A 25,129-nucleotide genomic window follows, 5' to 3' on the forward strand; every position below is an offset into this window, starting at 1 on the left:
AAAAATTGAATTTTTTTATAGACAAAAAATTTTAAAAATTAAAAAGTGATTTTTTTAAAACATACAATTTTAAAATTAAAAAAATAATGAAGTAATTTTTTTCTAAGACAAAAAATTTTAAAATTTAAAAAAAGAACGAAGTGATTTTTTTAGGACAAAAATTTTAAAATTGAAAAAAAAGTGAAATAATTTTTATAAGACAAAAATTTTAAAATTAAAAAAAATGCAGTAATTTTTTTTCTTAAATAAAAAATTTTAAAATTAAAAAAATGAAGTAATTTTTTAAAGACAGAAAAATTGAAAATTAAAAAAAAATGAAGTGATTTTTTTAAAGACAAAAAATTTTAAAATTAAATGAAAAAATTTTTTAAGACAAAAAATTAAAAAAAAAAAATGAAGTGATTTTCTTTGAAAACCCCCGGAAAAATAAAACCATTTTGAAACCATGTCTTCCTCTTTGAAAATCAATACTCCAAATTTAAGCATTCCTACAATGAAATCTCTGAAAATGTTCCATGACATTCACAATCCACCGGCAACACCACCCTATACACCAGGAGCTATATGTTGTGGTAGCCAAATGCAACAGCAACACCAACAACAAGTGGACGATACTAATTACATAGCCATGAAATCGGCCACATCTCCAGGCAACAATATGGCCATCAGTAGTGCCAGTACCACACCAGCCACATCTGTAATATTATCCGGGTCTACATCCTGCAATTTAATGTCACCTCCCTTGAGTGCTTCACACTCTGGAGGAGAGGAACATTTTCATCGCTCAGCCCTATGCAATCTGAAATCATTCAGCACTGCCTGCAATTATGGCGATTTTGCAACGGCCGATGTGCATTTTCCGGATTTTTCACAATTAACATTTGCCAATGTTGAAACTCCCACATCGATTTATGGTAGTAGCTGTGGTGGTGGTGGTGGTGAAATGCATTTTTCCCATCCTACGGTTGCTGCGGCGAACTCAAACAATGATAATCTCTTGTCTGGCTATGAGGATGCCAGTGCTAGAGGAGCTATTATGAGCTCTAAATATCATTCCTTGGGAAGTTGTTATAGCCCCTGTCATTTGCAGGATGAAAGTGAAGAGGACAATGGCTGTCTGTCGGTCTTAAAAAGTGAAACTATGACCCTAAGCAAATCACATCAGCCTATGCAAATGGATCACCAACACCATCAGCCTTCATTGACGCGGGAAGATGTTTTCCGTTTTGAACCTGAGGATATAGCTCGTCTAACGGAATCTTGTCAATTTGAGGAGGGAGGAGCTATGGCTATAATGCCTCAAACTCCATATACACCACAGACTCCCTATACACCATATCCTGCTACATATATGTCCTTTACACCAAGTACACAGCAAGAGAATCAATATCAACAACAACAACAACAACCACTGCAACAACAATCCTGCAATCAGCTTCCCAATCCCCATTCCCAGGATTGTCCCCCTCAGGGCTATAATTTGGATATTGAATATTACAATTATGATGAAATTAATTGTCAATCCAAAGAACAATCCCCATGCTCCTCGCCGCCATTGGATCCTTGGATGTCTTTGAATTTAAGTGATCCCCAACCGATGAGAGAAGATTCTCCAAAAATCATGAATACCAGCTTCCAATACACTCCACAACAGCACTCTAGCTATGAGCCTAGCATTAAACAGGAAATGTGCCCACAAGGTGGTAAACTACCCTCGATGATGTCCACTTTTGGTACCCCCAAATATGAACCTTTGAATAGTTTCAATTATGGAGATCAGCATCAAAGGCCACATGTCTACAGTCCTCCCTCGCAGGCCAGTGGCAGTGGCAGTGGAGCTGGCCAATATCAGCAACACTTTAATAATTTCAATTCTTTAACGGAAGATTTTGAAAATTGTAATATGCTGAATTTGGAAAAACCCCATAGGGATCACAAAGTCATATGGACCATAGATGAATTGGATGAAATCAACGATTTCAATACGGTAGGAATTCAGCAACAGGGCAATCAAGTAATGCAAACGTGTGTACGTCCAGAAGATGACCATGATGAATTTTTGGAATATGGAAATTTAATAGAAACGGAAGAGATTTTCCTAGCATCGCAGACAAAAAATCCAGAAGACGAGGCTGATGATGATGATGATGTATTTCTTTTGGAGAAACCCAAAGTTATTAAAAATCGTCGTAAAAAATATTTATCAAAAATTTCAGAGCCTGAGTTATCATCGATGATCGATACTCCAGCCAATGATTTCCAGGATTCTGGCCCCCTGATTTGTCTATGGACCGATTGTAATGAAGAATTTCCCAATCAAAGTGAATTTGTGGGCCACATTGAAAAGAAACATGTGGATGTTAAACGGGGTGAAGATTTCTCCTGTTTCTGGGTTGATTGTCCCAGACGTTATAAGCCCTTCAATGCCCGCTATAAACTACTAATCCATATGAGGGTTCATAGTGGAGAGAAACCAAATAAATGTCCGGTAAGTAAAGCTAGAAAAAAGCCAAAGTATATTAAATTTCTCCTTACCAATTAAATTTATGAAACAAATTGAACAACTAACCAAAAATCCGGAAAAAAAATTCAAATAACCATAAATATAAAATCCAAATATTCAATTACTCAACTTTTAGTTAAATGCCCGAAAAATGATTACATTTATATGTATATTAAAAGCCATTTATGGTGAGCAGTTTTATCGTTTTGTCTATTTTTTTAAGTTTTTTTCAATTTCATGAAAAATAACTCTCAGGTCATATATGTTTTCATCATCATCATCGAAAAAGGAGACCATTGAATATTTACATACATATTGTATTTAATTAAAATTGATAGATTTCATTTTGAAGGATATCTCAATCTCCCTCTCTCTCTCACTATGGTGATGAATTTTCATAAAAAAAAGCTTTTTGATAAATTTATGGTTAAAACATCGAAGGCGAAAAGAATTCAATTCAATTCAATTTTGGTAAGCACTTATGGTTCGTTTTTTTTTTTTTGCTTTAGGATAATTGATATCCAGGATATTTTGTTGATGCAATAGTTTTTATAAAAAAAAATGAATGCCGCAAAGTATGCTTTTGAAACATCACTTGTATGTGATTTTTTTTCTTTTTTGTGTTGCCTAATTTTAGGCAACAATTTATATTGTCATTTTACTTGTCAATCAAAAAACTAGACTAGAGTAATATATTGAGCTTGGCGAAATGGAAAAATTTAGCAATTTAATATTACAACACAGATAAATAAAATAATATGTAGGAAAATTCTATTAAATATTTGCGGAATTGATTTGATAGACTTCATTTTAGTTCACCGAAAACAAAAGTCTTTTTTTTAATGGTGGTTAGTTTTTATTAAAATTTAATTTTTTTAAGTTGATAGAAGGCTGTAGAAATACCTCGGTACAGAGGCACAGTATTGTGTATGCTTTCAAAAACATCCCAATTATTTTTGGTTGCCTATTTTAAGGCGAACATTTATATTTGCTTTTTATGTTTAGAAATAAATTAAAATGTAGCCCATTATTTCACCAATGTGGTATCACAATGGACTGAATAGTCTAAGTGAGTCTGATACATTGGGCTGCCACCTAACTTAACCTAACTAACCTAGCCCTTTATTTCATTACATGCACTATGGTACACTAATGTTCTTCTTACAACAAAAGACTCGAATACCCATCGTAGCAGGCTAAGCAATTTTTTCAAAATGCTTAGTCTGCCCACTGTGCCTATAAACAGCATTGGAACGTATCGCTCGAGCTGAGCACCAAAAATGTTTTCCTTCGGTGGTTAAAGTACAAACATGGCAAGTTTGCAATTTTTTATTGCCTAATTTTAGCCGAGAAGTATGCTTTTGATATATGGCTATAGTTGTTTTTTTTGTATTGCCTAATTTTAGGCAGAAGTTTATATTGTAGTTTTCCAAAAAAAAATCAATACTATATTGAGCTTGGTGAGGTGGGAAAATTTAGCAACTTAATATTAAAACAACTAAGACAATAATATAAAAGAAAATACTATTAAGTATTTGATTTTCCGAAGTTAGATTGTGGTGAAAATTCTTTTTTGTGGTGGTTGGTTTTTATAAAGATTTAATTTTTTTTATCACAATGGTCTAAATAATCTAACTGAGCCTGCAACTTAATCGGGCTGCCACTTTAATCTAAGATTTAATTTTATCAAGTTGATAGGAGGCGGTAGCAAACCTTCCGTCCAGAGTCAGAGTAATACATATGATTTCGTAACCATAAATAGTATTTTTTTGTTGCCTACTTTAAGGCGAAACTAAAAGTCCTTTTTCCTTTTGTGCTGAAAAAAAAAAATCTGAAAAAATTTTTGGAATTTTTCCTAAGGTTTAGTTTACCACTCTGTATGTAAGAGGGATTGGGTAGTACCGCTTGAGCCGTTGTAATTTTTTTTTGCCTAAGTTTAGGCGCAAATTTTAATATATCTGTTGTGCTTAAAAATAATTAAGGAAACTTGTGAAATTTTTTTTTGAATTTTTCAAAATGCAGACTCCCCAACCTATATACAAAGGGAATTGGGTTGAACTGCTCGAGCCGAACACCAATAATTTTTTCAAAAAAAATTTTTATGTTTTTGTTGCCTGATTTTAAGTCCAAAATTATATTTCTTTTATGATAAAAAAAAACTTAATGAAAATTGCGAATAATAGTGCACAGAAAAAAATTTCACGAAAAATTTTCCAATTAAAATTTTAATTGAGTTTGAAAAATATTCAATTAAAAATTTAATTGAATCAACAAATTTTTTAATTGAAACAAAAATCAATCACAACAATTAATAGTATCAATTAATTTTTTAATTGGATCAATTAATTTTTAATTGACCTTCAATTAATTTTTTAATTGATACTATCATTTCTGTGATTGAAGACATTTCAATTAAAAAATTAATTGGATCAATTAATATCGTGAGTGAATAAGAAATTTTTTTTTTATGTGCGAATTTTTCGTAATATTAAGTCTGCCTACCGTGCATACAGATAGTATTGGAGCGCACCGCTCTAGCGGATCACCAGCAAAATTTCCTTAGGTAGTTTTTCTCAAGTACTTTATGACAAATATCATATGTAATTTTTTGTTGCCTAATTTTAGGAGCAAAATTTAAATTTTTTTTTGGCTTAAAAATAAAGGAAAATTTTATTAGAATTTTCGTAATACTTACTCTGTATACAAACGGTATTGGATCGTACCGCTAGAGCTGAGCACCAACCATTTTTCCATCGGTGATTTTTCTCATGTACTTTATAACAAACATACAATGTAATTTTTGTTGCCTGATTTTAGGTGCAAATTTAATTTTTTCCTCTTTTGGGCTTAAAAATAATTAAGGAAAATGGTTAACAATTTTTGGAATTTTTCATAATGTTTAGTCTGCCTACACAGAAAAAAAAAATTGTCGTGAGGCCAAAGATTTTATGTCCTTAAAATATGAATGCAAATTTTGCTTAGCATAGAAGACGCATTTCTCTAATATAAAATGTATTTCCTTGTCCAAAAGTCGATAAACTTTTCAATGAAGTCGTATTGTCCTTATAATTAAGTGATTTGCTTTAAAACTGGGTATCATAACAGGAAAGAAAATTTTTTTGGGGTAAAGTCAACTTGACTTTAATAATTCAGAAAAATTCTTTAAAATTAATGAAATTGTCCTTTGTTTTCCTTTTGCATCGTGACTACAAAGCAAAAAATCGTTCAAGAATAGGACATTACTTGAAACATAGCAAAAATTCTACTGGAAGTCCAGTCTAAATTTGGAAAATAAAGTTGCCGTTAAATCGTTTCTAAGGGACTTTGATGGCTTATGAAGAAAAAAAGCTGAAAAACAAACGAAAAAATAAAATTTCCAATAAAATTTTAATTGAGTTTTAAAAAATATTCAATTAAAAATTTAATTGATTCAAAAATTTTTTTAATTGAAACAAAAATCAATCACAAAAATAATAGTATTAATTAATTTTTTAATTGGATCAATTAACTTTTTAATTGACCTTCAATTAATTTTTTAATTGATGCTATCATTTCTGTGATTGAAGTCATTTCAATTAAAAATTAATTGGATCAATTAATTTCGTGATTGAATCAGAAAAAAAAATTGTGTGTAGAAGCAAGTACACAAAACCCAAATTTAAAAGAGAATTTTATCTTAAAAGTATCCTTACTTGTATTCTCCGCTTCTTTGGCTCGGAATCAATACCAAAATTTTGTACATGCTTTGTTTCAGTGTACAATGCATACAAACGGTATTGGATTGAACCGCTCTTGTTGAACACCAATAATGTTTTAATTGGCAATTTTTCTCATGCACTTTATGGCGCGCTGTTTTATTTTTTTTTATTTTCAAGAATAATAGACAATACGAGGTTTCACTTTTATATTTCGGGATTAGAGAAGAAATATTCCGCATTAAAATCTATAGACCTTTGCATGCGTTTGAATCAATTGTCGAAGCATTTTTGCCACTCTGATTGAGGTATCTCCAAAACATACATTCTGAACAAATCAATCAGGTGGCGAAATTACGACTGATGTTTACTTTCGGACTCATACGCTTAAATCTACAATTCATCACTTGTTACAATGTCATAGACGGTGAGCATTTTATTCGAAAATAATCGCACGAAAATGTTCACAATTTAATTCCATTTTTTTTGGCGAGATGAATTTGTCAAAACGTTCTGAGTATGTATAACCTCAAAAATGTAACACTAGGGACGCCCAATCCCTTTATAAAATTAGCAATGACCATCACAATTTTGGGTTTTCCATAAAAATTTTACCAAAAATAACTATGGCTGTGTTTACATGCTTAGAATATATTTTGATCAGGCAACACTACAAACTGTACCACATTTTTAAGCTTCCCATAAGAATAACGCCTAAACCAATCGCCATCCGTTTTGGTTGTGTTTTCAGAAAGAAGCGTTAGCTTTTTTTAACGGATATGCCAAACATTACACTACAGAGGCTTCCACATTAATCATATAGATTTTTTTTTGTGAAATCTTAATTCAAATTGTGGTTTTATTTCCCTCAAACATCAAATTAACTACCCCTCATCACAATGTTCAAAAAAAAAAAAACAACTGACCTCAGACAAGAGGCATTTGCATATTATGACCCTCTGTATCCTCTCACCAATTCTCCCAAAAACAAAAAAAAATCTCTTTTATGTTGTTCTTGCTGAAACAAGTGTCATGCCTTTTTGAGCAATCATTTTTAAATATTCTGATTGATTTGCTTCAAAATATATTTGAGGATAACTTCTTTTGGTCATCTTACACTATCAAATGATAATGCTTCCTCTCTAGCCTCTCTCTTTCCAGCTGGTATAATAAAATCTAAATCATAATAAAATTTAAATATGTACGGAGAAAAAGAAATTATTATTGCAACTGTTAGTTTCATAAAAATTAGAATTTTAGCATTCACTTCACCACTGCCTGTTGACTTTTAACTATATTTGATACTAATGGTTCTCATAATCCAATCTAATGTTATTTGTTATTATAAAAACAAACTACTATCCATCTACAAAAAGCAACTAGTAAAAACTGAATTTCCTACTAATGAGTTCATGTTTCATTTTTTCTTTTTTTTTTTTTTTTGGTATATCCGTTGATATGCATAATGTAAATAGAAATCCTTTATAATATGTAGAGCTATATATGCTACGTGAAAATGCTTAAAAACATCTGTAGGACCCCAAACAAACATCAGCAACATAGTAGTCCTTCTCATCATTGGCAGTATGATAGTTAGTCTCTTCGTATGCTATATGCTCTTTTTTCTCTCCTTTGACGTCATTATTGTGATGAGTTTCAGTTTCCGCATTCTTCACATATGGTTATAGAGTATTTGTATGCATGTTGTTTTTTGGCGAGAGAGAGGGGTAGTAGGGGTTAGCATATGTGAGCATAATAATATCCTTCTCATACAACACAACAGCTGCCTTTCAATAATATTTCATTTGAATTTTTGTTTTTTTTTTTTTTGTTTTCATTAAAAAACAAAGTTTTTACTGGTAATGTTTTCCCCATTGTTGTTGTTTTTCCTTGTGTTTTTTTGTTGTTGTTGTTCAAAATAAATGTTGATGGAAATGATTTCATTTCATGCATAGACAATATGTTGTGTTCTCCTGGTTTTGTTTTTTTCTCCCTCCCTCCCTCACTCTCTCTCTCTCTCTTGTGTTTTCCATGGGGGCCTATAACATTACTGAGTAAACATTTAACCCTTTTTGTGTGCTATGAATAAATTCTATTAGAATTTTCCAAGGAAAAATAAATATTCCAAAGAGTATTTTATTAGTTTTGATTACAGGATCTGAAATGAGATAAGCACGTGATGCTATTTAAAGGATTTAATATAAATAGCAATACAAATAAACAAATTTAATTATGAATTAAAAAACAAAAATGGGAATGCATATATATTTTGTAATTAAAGTTTAAGCTAACGTTTTTTTTTTAAATTTAATTTAAATTAAATTTACTATTTCATTTCAGTTTCCCAGTTGCAATAAGGCTTTCTCTCGTTTGGAAAATTTAAAAATTCATCAACGTTCCCATACCGGTGAACGGCCATATGGTTGCCAATACAAAGGCTGTTTAAAGGCCTTCAGTAATAGCTCTGATCGGGCTAAGCATCAGAGGACCCATTATGATACGGTAAGTGCAGATAAAAAATAATAGTGATAAATTAAATATTTAAATAATAAATTTTATTTAAGTTTTAATATAAAATTTTAAATTTAATTTTAATTAACATTTACGTTAGCATATGTTGAAAAGTATCCAGGATTTCTTTGGCAATGCCAAGTGGCCAAAATTCGGCATGTTGAAAGAGTATCGATCTCTATCGGTGATAGGTTAGGTTAGGTGGCAGCCCGATGTATCAGGCTCACTTAGACTATTCAGTCCATTGTGATACCACATTGGTGAACTTCTCTCTTATCACTGACTGCTGCCCGATTCCATGTTAAGCTCAATGACAAGGGACCTCCTTTTTATAGCCGAGTCCGAACGGCGTTCCATGATAGAAAGGCAAACAGCTTATGTTTGTCTATAAATTCAATTGTTTGTATACTTTTCAGTCGATGGATAGGGCTCGCAGGACATCACGCTTGCCGCGTGCCAAACATAAACTACCAAAATTTGGAAAGAATTTTATCAAAAATCTACCAAAATGGTTAATTAAATTTTGTCAAAATTGTATTTATATAAACAATTTTGTCAAAATCGTATTTATATAAATAATTTTGTTAACATTTCATTCCTATTAAAAATTTTGTGAAAATTTAATTTTTTTTATGGAAAAATTTGTCAAAATTGTTTTTCTATAGAAAAAATGTCCAAAGAAAATTTTGTCAAAATTTAATTTCTAAAGAAAATTTTGTGAAAATTTTATTTCTATACAAAATTTTGTGTAAATTTTTATCTCTTTAGAAAATTTTGTCTTTTCTATTGAAAATTTGGTCAAAATTTTATTTACATAAAAAATTTTGTATAAATTTTATTTATAAAAAAAAATCTTAAACTTTTATTACTATAACAAATGTTGTAAAAAATTTTATTTCTATAGAAATTTTTGTCAAAATTTTATTTCTATAGAAAATTTTATCACAATTTTATTTCTTTTAAAAATGTTGTTGTTGTCCAAATTTTTATTTTTATAGAAAATTTTGAAAAAATTCTACTTCTATAGAAAGTTTTGTCAACATTTTATTTTTCTAGAAAATTTTGTAAACATTTTATTTTTATAGAAAATTTTATGAATATTTTATTTCTATAGAAAATTTTGTAAACATTTTTATAGAAAATTTTATGAATATTTTATTTCTATAGAAAATTTTGTCAAAATTTTATTTCTATAGAAAATTTTGTCAAAATTTTATTTCTACAGAAAATTTTTATAAAAATTTTATTTTTATAGAAAATTTTATGAATATTTTATTTCTATAGAAAATTTTGTAAACATTTTATTTTTATAGAAAATTTTATGAATATTTTATTTCTATAGGAAATTTTGTCAAAATTTTATTTCTATAGAAAATTTTATCACAATTTTATTTCTGTAGAAAATTTTGTCAAAATTTTATTTCTACAGAAAATTTTTATAAAAATTTTATTTTTATAAAAAATTTTACGAATATTTTATTTCTATAGAAAATTTTATCATAATTTTATTTATTTTAAAAATGTTGTCCAAATTTTTATATTTATAGAAAATTTTGTAAAAATTTTATTTCTATAGAAAATTTTGCCAAAATTTTATTTCTACAGAAAATTTTTATAAAAATTGTATTTCTATAGAAAATTTTGTCAAAATTGTTTTTTTATAGAAAATTTTGTCACAATTTTATTTCTTTTAATGTTGTCCAAATTTTTATTTTTATAGAAAATTTTATGAATATTTTATTTCAAAATTTTTGGCAAAATTTTATTTCTACAGAAAATTTTTATAAAAATTTCATTTTTATAGAAAATTTTATGAATATTTTGTTTATATAGAAAAATTTGTCAAAATTTTATTTCTATAGAAAATTTTATCACAATTTTATTTCTTTTAAAAATGTTGTCCAAATTTTTGTATTTATAGAAAATTTTGTAAAAATTTTATTTCTATAGAAAATTTTGTCAAAACTTTATTTCTACAGAAAATTTTTATAAAAATTTTATTTTTATAGAAAATTTTATGAATATTTTATTTCTATAGAAAATTTTGTCAATTTTCTATAGAAAATTGTATCACAATTTTATTTCTTTTAAAAATGTTGTCCAAATTTTTATTTTTATAGAAAATTTTGCAAAAAATTTATTTCTATAGAAAATTTTGTCAAAAATTTTATTTCTACAGAAAATGTTGTCACAATTTTATTTCTACAGAAAATTTCGTCACAATTTATTTATATTAAAAATTTTGTAAAAATTTTATTTACTTAAAAAATTTTGTCAAAATTTTATTACTATAAAAAAATGTTGTAAAAATTTTATTTCTATAGAAAATTTTGTAATTTTTTTTTAATTTTGTCTTTTCTATCGGAAATTTTTTCAAATTTGTATTTTCATAAAAAATTTTGTTAAAATTTTATTTCTATAGAAAGTTTTGTCCAAATTTTATTTCTATACAAAATATTGGCAAAATTTTTGTTTCTATAGAAAATTTTGTACAAGTTTTATTTCTATACATATTTTTTTACAAAATTCTACTTCTATATAAAGTTTTTGAAAAAATTCTACTTCTATAGAATGTTTTGTCAACATTTTATTTTTTTAGAAAATTTTGTCAAAAATTTTATTTCTACAGAAAATGTTTATACAAATTTTATTTCTATTGAACATTTTTACACAATTTTATTTATATTAAAAATTTTGTAAAAATTTTATTTCTATAGAAAAGTTTGTAAAAATTTTATTTCTATAGAAAATTTTGTCAAAATTTTATTTCTATAAAAAATTTTGCCAAAATTGTGGCAACCTTGAGAGAAACAGGCTGTTGTTCCAGGAACGACTTCCCATTCTTCTGAAGTACTTTTTTTTAATCTTAATTCAAACTGTGGTTTTCTTCCCCTCAACCATCAACACAACTACCCCTCATCGCATATTTCCATTTTTCCAAACAAAAAAAAAACTGACCTCAGACAAGAGGCATTTGCATATTATGACCCATTTATGTCCTCTCACCAATTGTCCCAAAAAGTCACAAAAAAAATTGTCTCTTGTATGTTGTTCTTGCTGAAACAAGTGGCATGTATTTTGGGAGTTTTTTTGCAACTCTATACATGTAGTTGTCATATTCCTCATGTTATGCCTGTTCATTCATTTGGAGTGGAGAATTTGCATGGATTCTTCAACAAACCAACCGACAACAACAACAAAAACTTGTTCACATATGAGTGATTTATAGATTGAAACATATGTGAAGTCGTTTGCCGGCATAGTACAATGTCATTGGCGACAATAGTAAGCCCTCGAGCCATCAGAACAAAAAAAAAATGCATGTGAGTACTGTAACATGTGAATTTTGTTTGTTGCAGTGAGCCTTTAATATGGAAGCTCAAACTATTATTACCGTTTCCCCATCAATGTGGTGGCGGTGTAGCTAACAGTCCTCGAGTGGTGGTAAAAGAATCGAAAATAGCGAAAACGAGCTTAGTTTTTGTTTGATACATTCTAATCTATAAAGAGTACTCAATGGATTCTGCATTCAATGTAGGTAAGAGATTGGTGAGAGTGGAGAAGTTGAATATTTTCAATGGTTTATGTTTGTAATAGTATAGTTTAAAAACATAATGTTACAAACACAAGAAGAGAGAGAGAGAGTGAGTATCATATTGGGATGATTGGTACACAAGCCTTCAGGTACTCTAGTATTTGACATATCCCAAAGCCTGCACGTAACAGTGATTAGGTCATATGAGCTGCTGTAATAAGCCATCCACATTGGGATGGCGTACAATGTTATGACTGTAGGAAATGTAACACATCGGCTTTTGGTTATAACATTGAATTACATCAAAAACATGTATGCTTATATCAGATTCATTTTTTTAAATGCTAATGAACAGATAAAGTCGGTTTTAAGAAAGCATTGGTGTCAATAGCCTTTAGATATAATTTGGCTATTAATTTCATTTCAAGAACATTTTATAGTCATATTCCATTATATTTTCGTACATTATAAATTGAGATCAGAGTATTATATAATTTTTAATTGAAAATAGATTTTTATGTAATAAAAATGTTAATTGGAATAATTAATATTCTAATTTAACATGTAAAAATTTTCAATTATTTTCTTAACAAAATTATTTTTTAATTTGATTAAACATTTTAATTTATTAATTTATTTTTATTTATTATTTAACAATATTCAATCGATTAAAATTTTATTATCAATTAATTTTTTTTTTTGATTTCGGTGATTGAAGTAAATTTCTTTTAAAAATTAATTGAAATTAAAAAAAGTTTTTTTTTTGTGGATTAGGTAACCATTCCTTACCTGATCTTAATATTTAAAGCCATAGTTTCATGAAAAATATGTTATGTATATTTTTAAAATTAAATCTATTTATATTTATATAGATATAATTTGGCTATTAATTTCATTTCAAGAACATTTTATAGTCATTTTCCATTATATTTTCGTACATTATAAATTGAGATCAGAGTATTATATAATTTTTAATTGAAAATAGATTTTTATGTAATAAAAATGTTAATTGGAATAATTAATATTCTAATTTAAAATGTAAAAATGTTCAATTATTTTCTTAACAAAATTATTTTTTAATTTGATTAAACATTTTAATTTATTAATTTATTTTTATTTATTATTTAACAATATTCAATCTAGTAAAATTTTATTATCAATTAATTTTTTTTTTTTATTTCGGTGATTGAAGTAAATTTCTTTTAAAAATTAATTGAAATTAAAAAAATATTTTTGTTGTGGATTAGGTAACCATTCCTTACCTGATCTTAATATTTAAAGCCATAGTTTCATGAAAAATATTTTATGTATATTTTTAAAATTAAATCTATTTATATTTATTTTTTAAAATTAAATCTATTGTATTTATTTATCACCACGATTTTTTTAGTTTTAAATCATTATTTTATTAATACACCCAAGCCTCGATCTAATCAAATCTCCCCGTTTTTTGTTTCTTTCATTACAGAAACCCTATGCTTGTCAATTACCTGGTTGTACAAAACGTTACACCGATCCCTCAAGTCTACGTAAACATGTGAAAAATCATGCTCTACGCAATGCCAATGGTCATTTGGGACGTAGGAAATCATCGAGTTCAGCTGCAAATGGTCAAATTGGTTCTAAGAAAACCAATACGACTAAAACTCGTCGTCACTCTGAATCATCTTTGTTACAGGCCAAAGGTGGAAAGAATAAAATGTCCCAACAATCATCATCACCATCATTATCATCATCTCCAGGACCATCAGCAATGCTGATGGGAAATGTTCGCACATTACCTTTAAGCATTGGTGTTGGCGATGGTAATGGCTGTTGTCTACAACAGAAACCAAGAAGCAATAGCTGCAGTGAAATGTCATCCCTACTAATGGTCAATGACAATTATGAGAATAAACAAAATGGGTTACCATTGTATGGCCAGCAACAACAGAATTCTCTAGCTGTGTCTGTCAGCAATGAAATAGCCTCAATGCAATTACCATCGGCCACATCAGCTAATCGCAATTCAATGAACTTTAATGACTTGTCCAATTGCATTGTTACCATTGAGCAACATAGCACACACAATGGTGATGATGTTGCAGCAACACAATCATCAACATCACCACTACCACCAGCATCATCATTATCATCACCGTCATCGACTGATATTGTTGGTGTGAATGTAAATGTTGCTGGTGGTATCATTACCACCACATATAATTTAGGTGGACCCAATGGACTCAACCATCATGTACAATATCAACATCAGCATCAACGTCGTCAAAGTAGTGACAGTGTGATTAGTAACAGTAGTAATGGTAGTGTTGTTAGCAACAACAGCAACAGCAACAATGCTGGTATCAATCAAATGAATGAATTCCAACAAATGTTGCAACAAACTACCTCCCCCCAAAGAGACAATGTGGTTGCCATTGATACTACAACAAAAGCTTTAACAAGTCATGGGTCACAGCAAAAGGAGAACAACAATAACAACAACAGCAACAACAAAAACCATGGCATAACCACAAATTCGATTAGGTCGATCGAAGGCCCACACACTCACACCACCAATGAAGATAGCTGTGAATATGTCTCATTTGAGTATGTTAAAAAGTTACTATCGGAGACCTTCGATTGTATGGATGAGGACGAGAGTTGTCAGCATAACGCCACCACCACCACCACATCCAATGGCATTCCCACATCCAAGTTGGAAACAACTAGTACAACGAGTTGCAATGTTGCCACATCATTAACGACAGCTGGTGCAAATGTTACTACATCATTGGCCAGTATTGTTGTCATTAGTGCGGATAAACAAAAGACAGGCGTAGTAAATGAATTGCTGACCGCTAATGTTAGCAATGAAAATTTACATAATGATGATACTCCTCCATCTGGCTCAGCAGATGATGAGGAATTTGTAAAACAATTTGATATGGATTATTTGGAGAGTTTTATGTAAACCAGCACACACACACATACATTTTTCGTAATGTTTCTCTACATGTAAATACAAATCCACTTATCTTTAGATAATATTCATAGCATACTTTTAGGCTTTAAAAGATATTACACCAAAGACAGCAGCAAACACCAAAGACCTTTTATTAAACTTTAGGCCAAAAATCAAAACCAAAATGTATATAAACTATTTTTATACCAAAGATAATAATTTTTTTAATGAAAATTAGCATTAAAATAATCTTCAAATAATATTTAGGGGGCATTCCAAGGCTAATGACACAGAGAACAAAAAATTAAAACAAAAAAAAAAAAAAAGTGAAAAATCATAAAATATGGATTTTTTCTAAAACCTAAACAAAGCTTTGAAAATTACAATTAATTTTTACAGAAAAAAATGAGGCAGAGAGTAAAAATTATTTGACCAAATTTAAAAAATTAAAAAATTCTTCCAACTTTTTTTTTAATTTTTTTTCTAAAACCTAAACGATTTTTGTACCAAAGATAATAATTTTTTTTTTTAATGAAAATTAGCATTAATATAATCTTCAAAAAATATTTAGGGGGAATTCCAAGGCTAATGACACAGAGAACAAACAAATATTTCCCCAAATTAAAACCAAAAAGAAAAATGTGAAAAATCATAAAATACGAATTTTTTCTAAAACCTAAAGAAAGATTTGAAAATTACAATTAATTTTTACAGAAAAAAATTAGGCAGAGAGTAAAAATTATTTGACCAAATTTAAAAAATCATAAAAAATGCTTCCAACTTTTTTTTTAATTTTTTCTAAAACCTAAAGCAAAACAAACTCAAAGCATAGAAAATTACAATTAATTTTTGCATCAATGATAATAATTTTTTAAATTAAACCTAGCAATAAAAAGTCCAGCCAATTTGTTTATATTCACCAAAAAATAAGTTAGAGCTAATGAGGCAGGGAACAAAAAATACTTCCCCAATTAAAAAAAATTAAGACATCTTAAGAAAATGCTTCCAAAAATTTTTTGAAAATTACTTGACACCATAAGAAAAATAAAATTATAATATAGAAAATTATAATTAATGATCATGATGAAAGATAATGATTTTTTAAATTAAACCAATTTATCTATATTTACCAAAAAAAAAAAATTGGAGCCAATGAGGCAGAGATCAAAATATATTTTTCCCTAATTTAAAAGAAAGACAACAAAATCTTAAGGATTCCAAAAATTTTTTGAAAATTTCCTGACACCTTAAGAAAAATAAAATTACAATTAATTTTTCCATGAAATAAAAATTATTTGTAAACAGTCCAGCCTATTTGTTCATATTCACATTCAAAAAACTAGAGCTAATAAGGCAGAGAACAAATTAAAAAAAAAATTTTAAAAATCTTAAAGAACTGTTTCCAAAAACTTTTTGAAAATTTCCTGACACATTAAAAAAATATATAAAAAAATATAGTTAAAATATAGAAAATAATATATATAATTAAAATATAGAAATATAATTATATATTTTTTTAAATTAAAACAATCAGTAAAAATCCAACTTATTTGCTATATTCACCCTCAAATCTAAAAAATTTTAAAAACCTTAAGGAAATGCTTCTAAAATAATTTTGAAAATTTTCTGTTGGTTAAGCTACACTTGTAGTTTAGTCAATGCATAGTTTTAGGCCGAAATCAAAAACGACAACAATTTTCTAAAACTTAAAAAACAAAATTAAAAGTTAAATGTAATCTGAGTTTTAATGCTTCAGTTTACAAAATTGTAATTTTGAAATTAAGATTTTTTTATATACTTTTTTATTATTAAGTTTTTTTATTTGTTTTCTGGTATTGAATTTTATTTGAATTCAATCCGATTTATTGTTAAAATTTATTTTAATTTTTTTTACAAGAATATAAAAATTTAAATAATTTAAATTTTATATATATTTTTTTCATTTATTAATATACAAAATACCAAAAATAATAATTATTACAATGAATTTTATTTTATTGTATTATTATTTTTTTATTTTGTGTTTATTATTATTATTTTTTTATTATTTAATTTTTTTTTAATTTAGATTTAGAAAACCAAACAAATATAAATCCAATATTTCCCTTAGTGATCAACTGAGTCTTCCCTAAATCCCTGGTCATTACCATGACCTTTGATTTATATATTTTTAACATATAATTTTAGTTTTAAATAAGAATACAAATTATTAAAACAAACAAAAAAAATAACCCAAACCACTATGTGGCTTTGAGATTGTCTATTTATTCAAACAAGACAAATATTTAATGCTTTAACATGAATCTAATTATAAAAAAAACACACACACAATAAATGAATATTTATATTGTTTTATATATATTTAAGTTATAGATGCTTAGTCAAATTGTTAATATTTTTTAAAAAACTATACATTTTTTTATATTATTCTATAACGAGAAAATAATTTTTTATTAGAAAAATAAAATTACCAATGAATTTATCAAAAAAATTCCCATTTGTTTTTTTTTTTGTTACATGTAGTAACACTGACACACTGGTACGAGGGTTTCCTTTTATATTTCGGGATAAAAGAACAAAAACCAATATTAATCAGCGAGAATTGCTTTATTGATAGCTATAGAAAATTTTTGCAAAATTTCATTATTATTTATTTTTGTCAAACTTATATTTATATAGAAAAGTTAGTCAAAGGATTGTTATATAAAAAATTTTTGTCAACATTTTATTTCTATAGAAAATTGTGTCAACATTTTTTTCTATAGAAAGTTAAAATTTTATTTCTATACAAAATTTTATCAAAATTGTATTTTTATAGAAAATTTTGCAAAAAAATTTTATTTCTATAGAAATTTTGTCAAATATTTTTCTTCTATATATTTCTGTAGAACATTTTGTAAAATTTTATTTCTTTAGAACATTTTGTCAAAATTTTATTTCTATTGTATTTTTGTTTTTAAAGTTTTATTTCTATAACATTTTTTTTGTCGAAATTTTATTTCTATACAATTTTTTTTTCACAATTTTATTTGTATAAAAAAATTTTTGTCAAAATTTTATTTCTTTAGAAAAATTTGTCAACATTTTATTTCTATAGAAAATTTTGTGAAAAAATTATTTCTATAGAGAATTTTATCAAACTGTTATTTTAATGGAACATTTTGTCAAAATTTTATTTCTATAGAAAATTTTTGAAAAATTTTATTTTGATAGAAAATTTTTGTCAAAATTTTTTTCTATAGAAATTTTGTCAAAATCTTATTTCTATAAAAAATTTTTTGTCAAAATTTTATTTCTATAGAAAAATTTGTCAACATTTTATTTCTATAGAAAAATTTGTTAACATTTTATGTCTATACAAAATTTTATTAATATTTATTTATTTTGTCAACATTTTATTTCTATAGAAAATTGTGTCAACATTTTTTTCTATAGAAAGTTTAAATTTTATTTCTATACAAAATTTTGTCAAAATTGTATTTTTATAGAAAATTTTGCAAAAAAATTTTATTTCTATAGAAATTTTGTCAAATATTTTTCTTCTATATATTTCTGTAGAACATTTTGTAAAATTTTATTTCTTTAGAACATTTTGTCAAAATTTTATTTCTATTGTATTTTTGTTTTTAAAGTTTGATTTCTATAACATTTTTTTTGTCGAAATTTTATTTCTATAGAATTTTTTTTTTCAAAATTTTATTTGTATAAAAAAATTTTTGTCAAAATTTTATTTCTTTAGAAAAATTTGTCAACATTTTATTTCTATAGAAAATTTTGTGAAAAAATTATTTCTATAGAGAATTTTATCAAACTGTTATTTTAATGGAACATTTTGTCAAAATTTTATTTCTATAAAAAATTTTTGCAAAATTTTATTTTGATAGAAAATTTTTGTCAAAATTTTTTTCTATAGAAATTTTGTCAAAATCTTATTTCTATAAAATAATTTTTGTCAAAATTTTATTTCTATAGAAAAATTTGTTAACATTTTATGTCTATACAAAATTTTATTAATATTTATTTTGGTCAACATTTTTTTTCTATAGAAAAATTTGTCAATTTTTAACTTCTGTAGAAAATTTTGCCAAATTTTATTACTATAGAAATTTTTTTGCAAAATTGTATTATTATTTATTTGGTCAAAAATTTTTTTTCTATTAAAAATTTTGTCAAATTTTTACTTCTGTAGAAAATTTTGTTAAAAATATTACTTCTATAGAAAACATTTTATTTCTATAGAAAAATTTGTTAACATTTTATGTCTATACAAAATTTTATTAATATGTATTTTGGTCAACATTTTTTTTCTATAGAAAAATTTGTCAATTTTTAACTTCTGTAGAAAATTTTGCCAAATTTTATTACTATAGAAAATTTTTGCAAAATTGTATTATTATTTATTTGGTCAATTTTTTTTTTCTATTAAAAATTTTGTAAAATTTTTACTTCTGTAGAAAATTTTGTTAAAAATATTACTTCTATAGAAAATTTTGTCAAAATTTGATTCCTATAGAAAATGTTTACAAAATTTTATTATTATTTAGTTAGGTCAAAATTTTTTTTCTATAGAACTTTTGTGAAAAAATTATTTCTATAGAGAATTTTATCAAACTGGTATTTTTATGGAACATCTTGTCATTTTATTTTGATAGAAAATTTTTGTCAAAATTTTTTTTCTATAGAAAATTTTGTCAAAATTTTTTTCTATAGAAAATTTTTGCAAAATTTTATTTCTATAGAAAATGTTTGCAAAATTGTTTTATTGTTTATTTTGGTCAACATTTTATTTCTATAGAAAATTTTGAAAAAATTTTATTTCTATAGAAAACCTTATCAAATTTCTTTCTATAGAAAATTTTGTCAAAATTTTGTTGCTATAGATAATTTTTGCAAAATTTTATTATTATTTATTTGGTCAACATTTTTTTTCTATAGAAAATTTTGTCAAATTTTTACCTCTGTAGAAAACTTTGTTAAAAATATTACTTCTATAGAAAATTTTGTCAAAATTTTATTTCTATAGAAAATGTTTGCAAAATTTTATTATTGTTTATTTTGGTCAACATTTTATTTCTACAGAAAATTTTGTAAAAATTTTATTTCTATAGAAAACTTTATCAAATTTCTTTCTATAGAAAATGTTGTCAAAATTTTGTTACTATAGAAAATTATTGCAAAATTTTATTATTATTTATTTGGTCAACATTTTTTTTCTATAGAAAATTTTGTCAAATTTTTACTTCTGTAGAAAACTTTGTTACAAATATTACTTCTGTAGAAAATTTTGTCAAAAATGTATTTCTATAAAAAAATTTTACAAAATTTTATTTTTATTTATTTAGGTCGAAAATTTTTTTCTATAGAAAATTTTGTCAAAATTTTATTTCTGCAGAAAATTTTGTGAAAAAATTATTTCTATAGAGGATTTTATCAAACTGTTATTTTTGTAGAAAATTTTTGCAAAATTTTATTTTGACAGAAAATTTTTGTCAGAATTTTTTTCTATAGAAAATTTTTTTTTTCTATAGAAAGTCAAAATTTTATTTCTATAGAAAATTTTGTCAAAATTTTATTCCTATAGAAAATTTTGTCAAAATTTTTATTTCTATAAAAATTTTGTCAAATTTTTTTCTATAAATTTCTATAGAGCATTTTGTAAAATTTTAGGGCTGTTTTCTTTTAGCACTGGATACCCTAAGCCGTGAAGGACTAAAAGAAAACAGAGTACTCGTTTATCCAGGACATCTCCAAAAATATGCAAAACTGTCATCAGCTGTTCAAAAACAATCACAGAAAAGAAGTGAAATCTTGCATTTTTAATGTATGAAATGCTCCAATTAGTAATAAATATTTACTGCTGCGATTATTTATGACACTATACCACTTTGAATTTCCTGTTTTTCGATAAATTAGTCACAATAAAGTGCTATTGTGAATCGATGAATCGTCACTTTATCAAAACACAATCTGGCAAGATCGGCGCGACTTGCACTGATGAGATGTTCTGGATAGAACACCAGTGCAACGATGTTCTGGATAGCCCATACAAATGTTGTATCCAGTGCAAAAAGAAAACAGCCCTTTTGTTAAAAATATTATTTCTATAGAAAATTTTGTCAAAATTTGATTCCTATAGAAAATTTGTGCAAAATTTTATTATGATTTAGTTAGGTCAAAATTTTTTTTCTATAGAACATTTTGTCAAAATTTTATTTCTATAGAAAATTTTGTGAAAAAATTATTTCTATAGAGAATTTTATCATACTGGTATTTTTATGGAACATTTTGTCAAAATTTTATTTCTATAGAAAATTTTTGCAAAATTTTATTTTGATAGACAATTTTTGTCAAAAATTTTTTCTATAGAAAATTTTGTCAAAATTTTTTTTTCTATGTAAAATTTTGTCAAAATTTTTTTCTTTAGAAAATTTTTGCAAAATTTTATTATTGTTTATTTTGGTAAATATTTTATTTCTATAGAAAATTTTTTTTCTGTAGGAAATTTTTTAAAAATTTTATTTCTATAGAAAACTTTATCAAATTTCTTTCTATAGAAAATTTTGTCAAAATGTTATTACTAAATTTTTGCAAAATTTTACTATTATTTATTTTGTTCAACATTTTTGTTCTATAGAAAATTTTGTCAAATTTTTAGTTCTGTAGAAAAATTTGTTAAAAATATTACTTCTATAAAATTTTGTCAAAAATTTATTTCTATAGACCATTTTTGCAAAATTGTATTATTATTTATTTAGGTCAAAATTTGATTACTATAGAAAATTTTTGCAAAATTTTATTTTGATAGAATATTTTTGTAAAAAATTTTTTCTATAGAAAATTTTGTCAAAATTTTATTTTTATAGAAAATATTTGCAAAATTTTATTATCGTTTATTTTGGTCAACATTTTATTTCTACAGAAAATTTTGTAAAAATTTTATTTCTATAGAAAACTTTATCAAATTTCTTTCTATAGAAAATGTTGTCAAAATTTTGTTACTATAGAAAATTATTGCAAAATTTTATTGTTATTTATTTGGTCAACATTTTTTTTCTATAGAAAATGTTCTCAAATTTTTACTTTTGTAGAAAACTTTGTTACAAATATTACTTCTGTAGAAAATTTTGTCAAAAATGTATTTCTATAAAAAAATTTTACAAAATTTTATTGTTATTTATTTAGGTCAAAATTTTTTTTCTATAGAAAATTTTGTCGAAATTTTATTTCTTTACAAAAATTTTTCTCAAAATTTTATTTCTATAGAAAAAAAAATATTTATATAGAAAATTTTTGCAAAATTTCATTATTATTTATTTAGGTCAAAATTTTTTTCTATAGAAAATTTTGTCAAAATTTTATTTCTATAGAAACTTTTGTCACAATTTTATTTCTATAGAAAATTTTGTCAAAAATTTATTTCTATAGAACATTTTCGAAAAATTTTATTATTATTTATTTAGGTCAAAATTTTTTTGTATAGAACATTTTGTCAACATTTTATTTCTATAGAAAATTTTGTGAAAAAATTATTTCTATAGAGAATTTTATCAAAATGTTTTTTTTTATGGAAAATTTTGTCAAAATTTTATTTCTATAGAAAATTTTGTCAAAATTTTATTATTATTTACTTTTGGTCAACATTTTATTTCTATAGAGAATTTTGTCACAATTTTTTTATAGAAAATTTTGTCAAAATTTTTTATTTCTATAGAAAATTTTGTGAAATAATCTGTTTCTATAGAAAATTTTGTCAAAATTTTATTTCTATAGAAAATTTGGTGAAAAAATTATTTCTATATAGAATTTTACCAAACTGTTAGTTTTATAGAAAATTTTTACAAAATTTTACTCAACATTTTTTTATAGAAAATTTTGTCAAAATTTTATTTCTATAGAAAATTTTATCAAAGTTTTTCTATAGAAAATTGTTGCAAAATTTCATTATTACTTATTTTGGTGAATACTTTATTTCTATAGAAAATTTTGCAAATATTTTTTTCTGTAGAAAATTTTGTAAAAATTTTATTTCTATAGAAAACTTTATCAAAAATTTTTTTATAGAAAATGTTTGCAAAATTTTATTATTATTTACATTTGGTCAAAATTTTATTTCTATATTTCAAAATTTTTTTTCTATAAAAAATTTTGTCAAAATTTTATTTCTATAGAAAATTTTGTCAAAATTTCATTTCTATAGAAAATTTTGTCAAAATTTCATTTCTATAGAAAATTTTGTCAAAATTTCATTTTTGTGCAAAATTTTATTTCTATAGAAACATGTTTTTTCTATAGAAAATTTTGTCAAAATTTTATTATTATTTACTTTTGGTCAAAATTTTATTTCTATAGAAAATTTTGTCACAATTTTTTTATAGAAAATTTTGTCAAAATTTTTTATTTCTATAGAAAATTTTGTGAAATGATCTGTTTCTATAGAAAATTTTGTCAAAATTTTATTTCCCTTCGTTTTGTTTTGTTATTGTTGGTTTTTTTCTTTAAGCATTGTTGTTGTTTTTTATTGCAGCTTAAAACCATACATTGACTAAACTACAAGTGTAGCTTAACGAACAGAGGTAAAGAATGTTTGTCAAATTTATTTGGGCAAGCCCTATAGACTGCAAGATGTTTGGATGGACGCACGTTTCGGAATTACCACATTCTTCATCAGCATCCTCTACTTGCAGCAAAATTTTCAACCAATTATCAGAATAAATCCAGGCAGTTCATTAAACCCAACAATGAATCACACTTGAACCTCCCGAAAAAAGGTTTTGTATGATAGCCGGCTTATGCCGAAATAATTTCATAAATTGACAGTGGCATAGGAAAAGAGATATGTTTGTTTTGAATTTATTTCGGCATAAGCCGGCTATCATACAAAACCTTTTTTCGGGAGGTTCAAGTGTGATTCATTGTTGGGTTTAATGAACTGCCTGAATTTATTCTGATAATTGGTTGATAGTTTGGCTGCAAGTAGAGGATGCTGATGAGGAATGTTGTAATTCCGAAACGTGCGTCCATCCAACCATCTTCCAGTCTATAGGGCTTTGCCCAAATAAATTTGACAAACATTTTTTTCCTCTGTTGGTTAAGCTACACTTGTAGTTTAGTCAATGTATGGTTTTAAGCTGAAATAAAAAACAACAACAAATTTGATTCCTATAGAAAATTTTTGGAAAATTTTATTCTGATAGAAAATTTTGTGAAAATATTTTTCTATAGAAAAATTTGTCAAAATTTTATTTCTATAGAAAATTTTTGTAAAATTTTATTATTATTTATTTTGGGTCAACTTTGTATTTCTATAGAAAATTTTTGCAAAATTTTATTATTATTTATTTGGTCAACATTTTATTTCTCCAGAAAGTTTTTTTTCTGTAGAAAATTTTGTCCAAATTGTATTTCTATAGAAAATTGTTGCAAAATTTTATTATTATTTATTTTGGTCAACATTTTATTTCTATAGAAAGTTTTTTTTTCTGTAGAAAATTTTGTGAATTTTTTTTTTCTATAGAAAACTTTATCAATTTTGTTTCTATAGAATTTTTTTTGTAAAATTTTATTATTATTTACTTTTGGTCAAAATCTTATTTCTATAGAAAATTTTGTCAAAATTTTACTTCTATAGAAAATTTTGTTACCAATTTGATTTCTATAGAAAATTGTGTCATAATTTTATTGCAATAAAAAATTTTATCAACATTTTATTACTATAAAAAATTTTGTCAACATTTTATTTCTATAGAACATTTTTGTCAAAATTTATTTCTGTGGAAAATTTATTCAATGGTCAAAAGTCAGGCATTCTACCAATCTACCAAATCTCTCAGTTTTGGTACAATTGGTATTATTTTTGAGTGTGGGTTACCTTTGGTACTCCTCCCACTTCTGCTTTACTTATATTGAGTACCGAAAAAGGTACATACTTAAACAATAGCTTT

At 25.3% G+C, this 25,129-nt stretch overlaps 1 protein-coding gene across 1 annotated transcript; it reads left to right on the plus strand.

Annotated features, from left to right (window-relative positions):
• Window positions 1-345: 345 nt before the first annotated feature.
• Window positions 346-16,380, plus strand: lmd (lame duck). Its single transcript, XM_075290058.1, has 3 exons — window positions 346-2,488; window positions 8,539-8,700; window positions 13,713-16,380. The coding sequence occupies exons 1-3, from the start codon at window positions 446-448 to the stop codon at window positions 15,195-15,197; spliced, it is 3,690 nt and encodes a 1,229-aa protein (XP_075146173.1). The 5' UTR covers window positions 346-445; the 3' UTR covers window positions 15,198-16,380.
• The last annotated feature ends 8,749 nt before the right edge of the window (window positions 16,381-25,129 follow it).

The sequence above is a fragment of the Haematobia irritans genome, chromosome 1 (genome assembly GCF_050003625.1).
Source record: "Haematobia irritans isolate KBUSLIRL chromosome 1, ASM5000362v1, whole genome shotgun sequence".
In the NCBI taxonomy this organism is placed as follows: Eukaryota; Metazoa; Arthropoda; class Insecta; order Diptera; family Muscidae; genus Haematobia; species Haematobia irritans.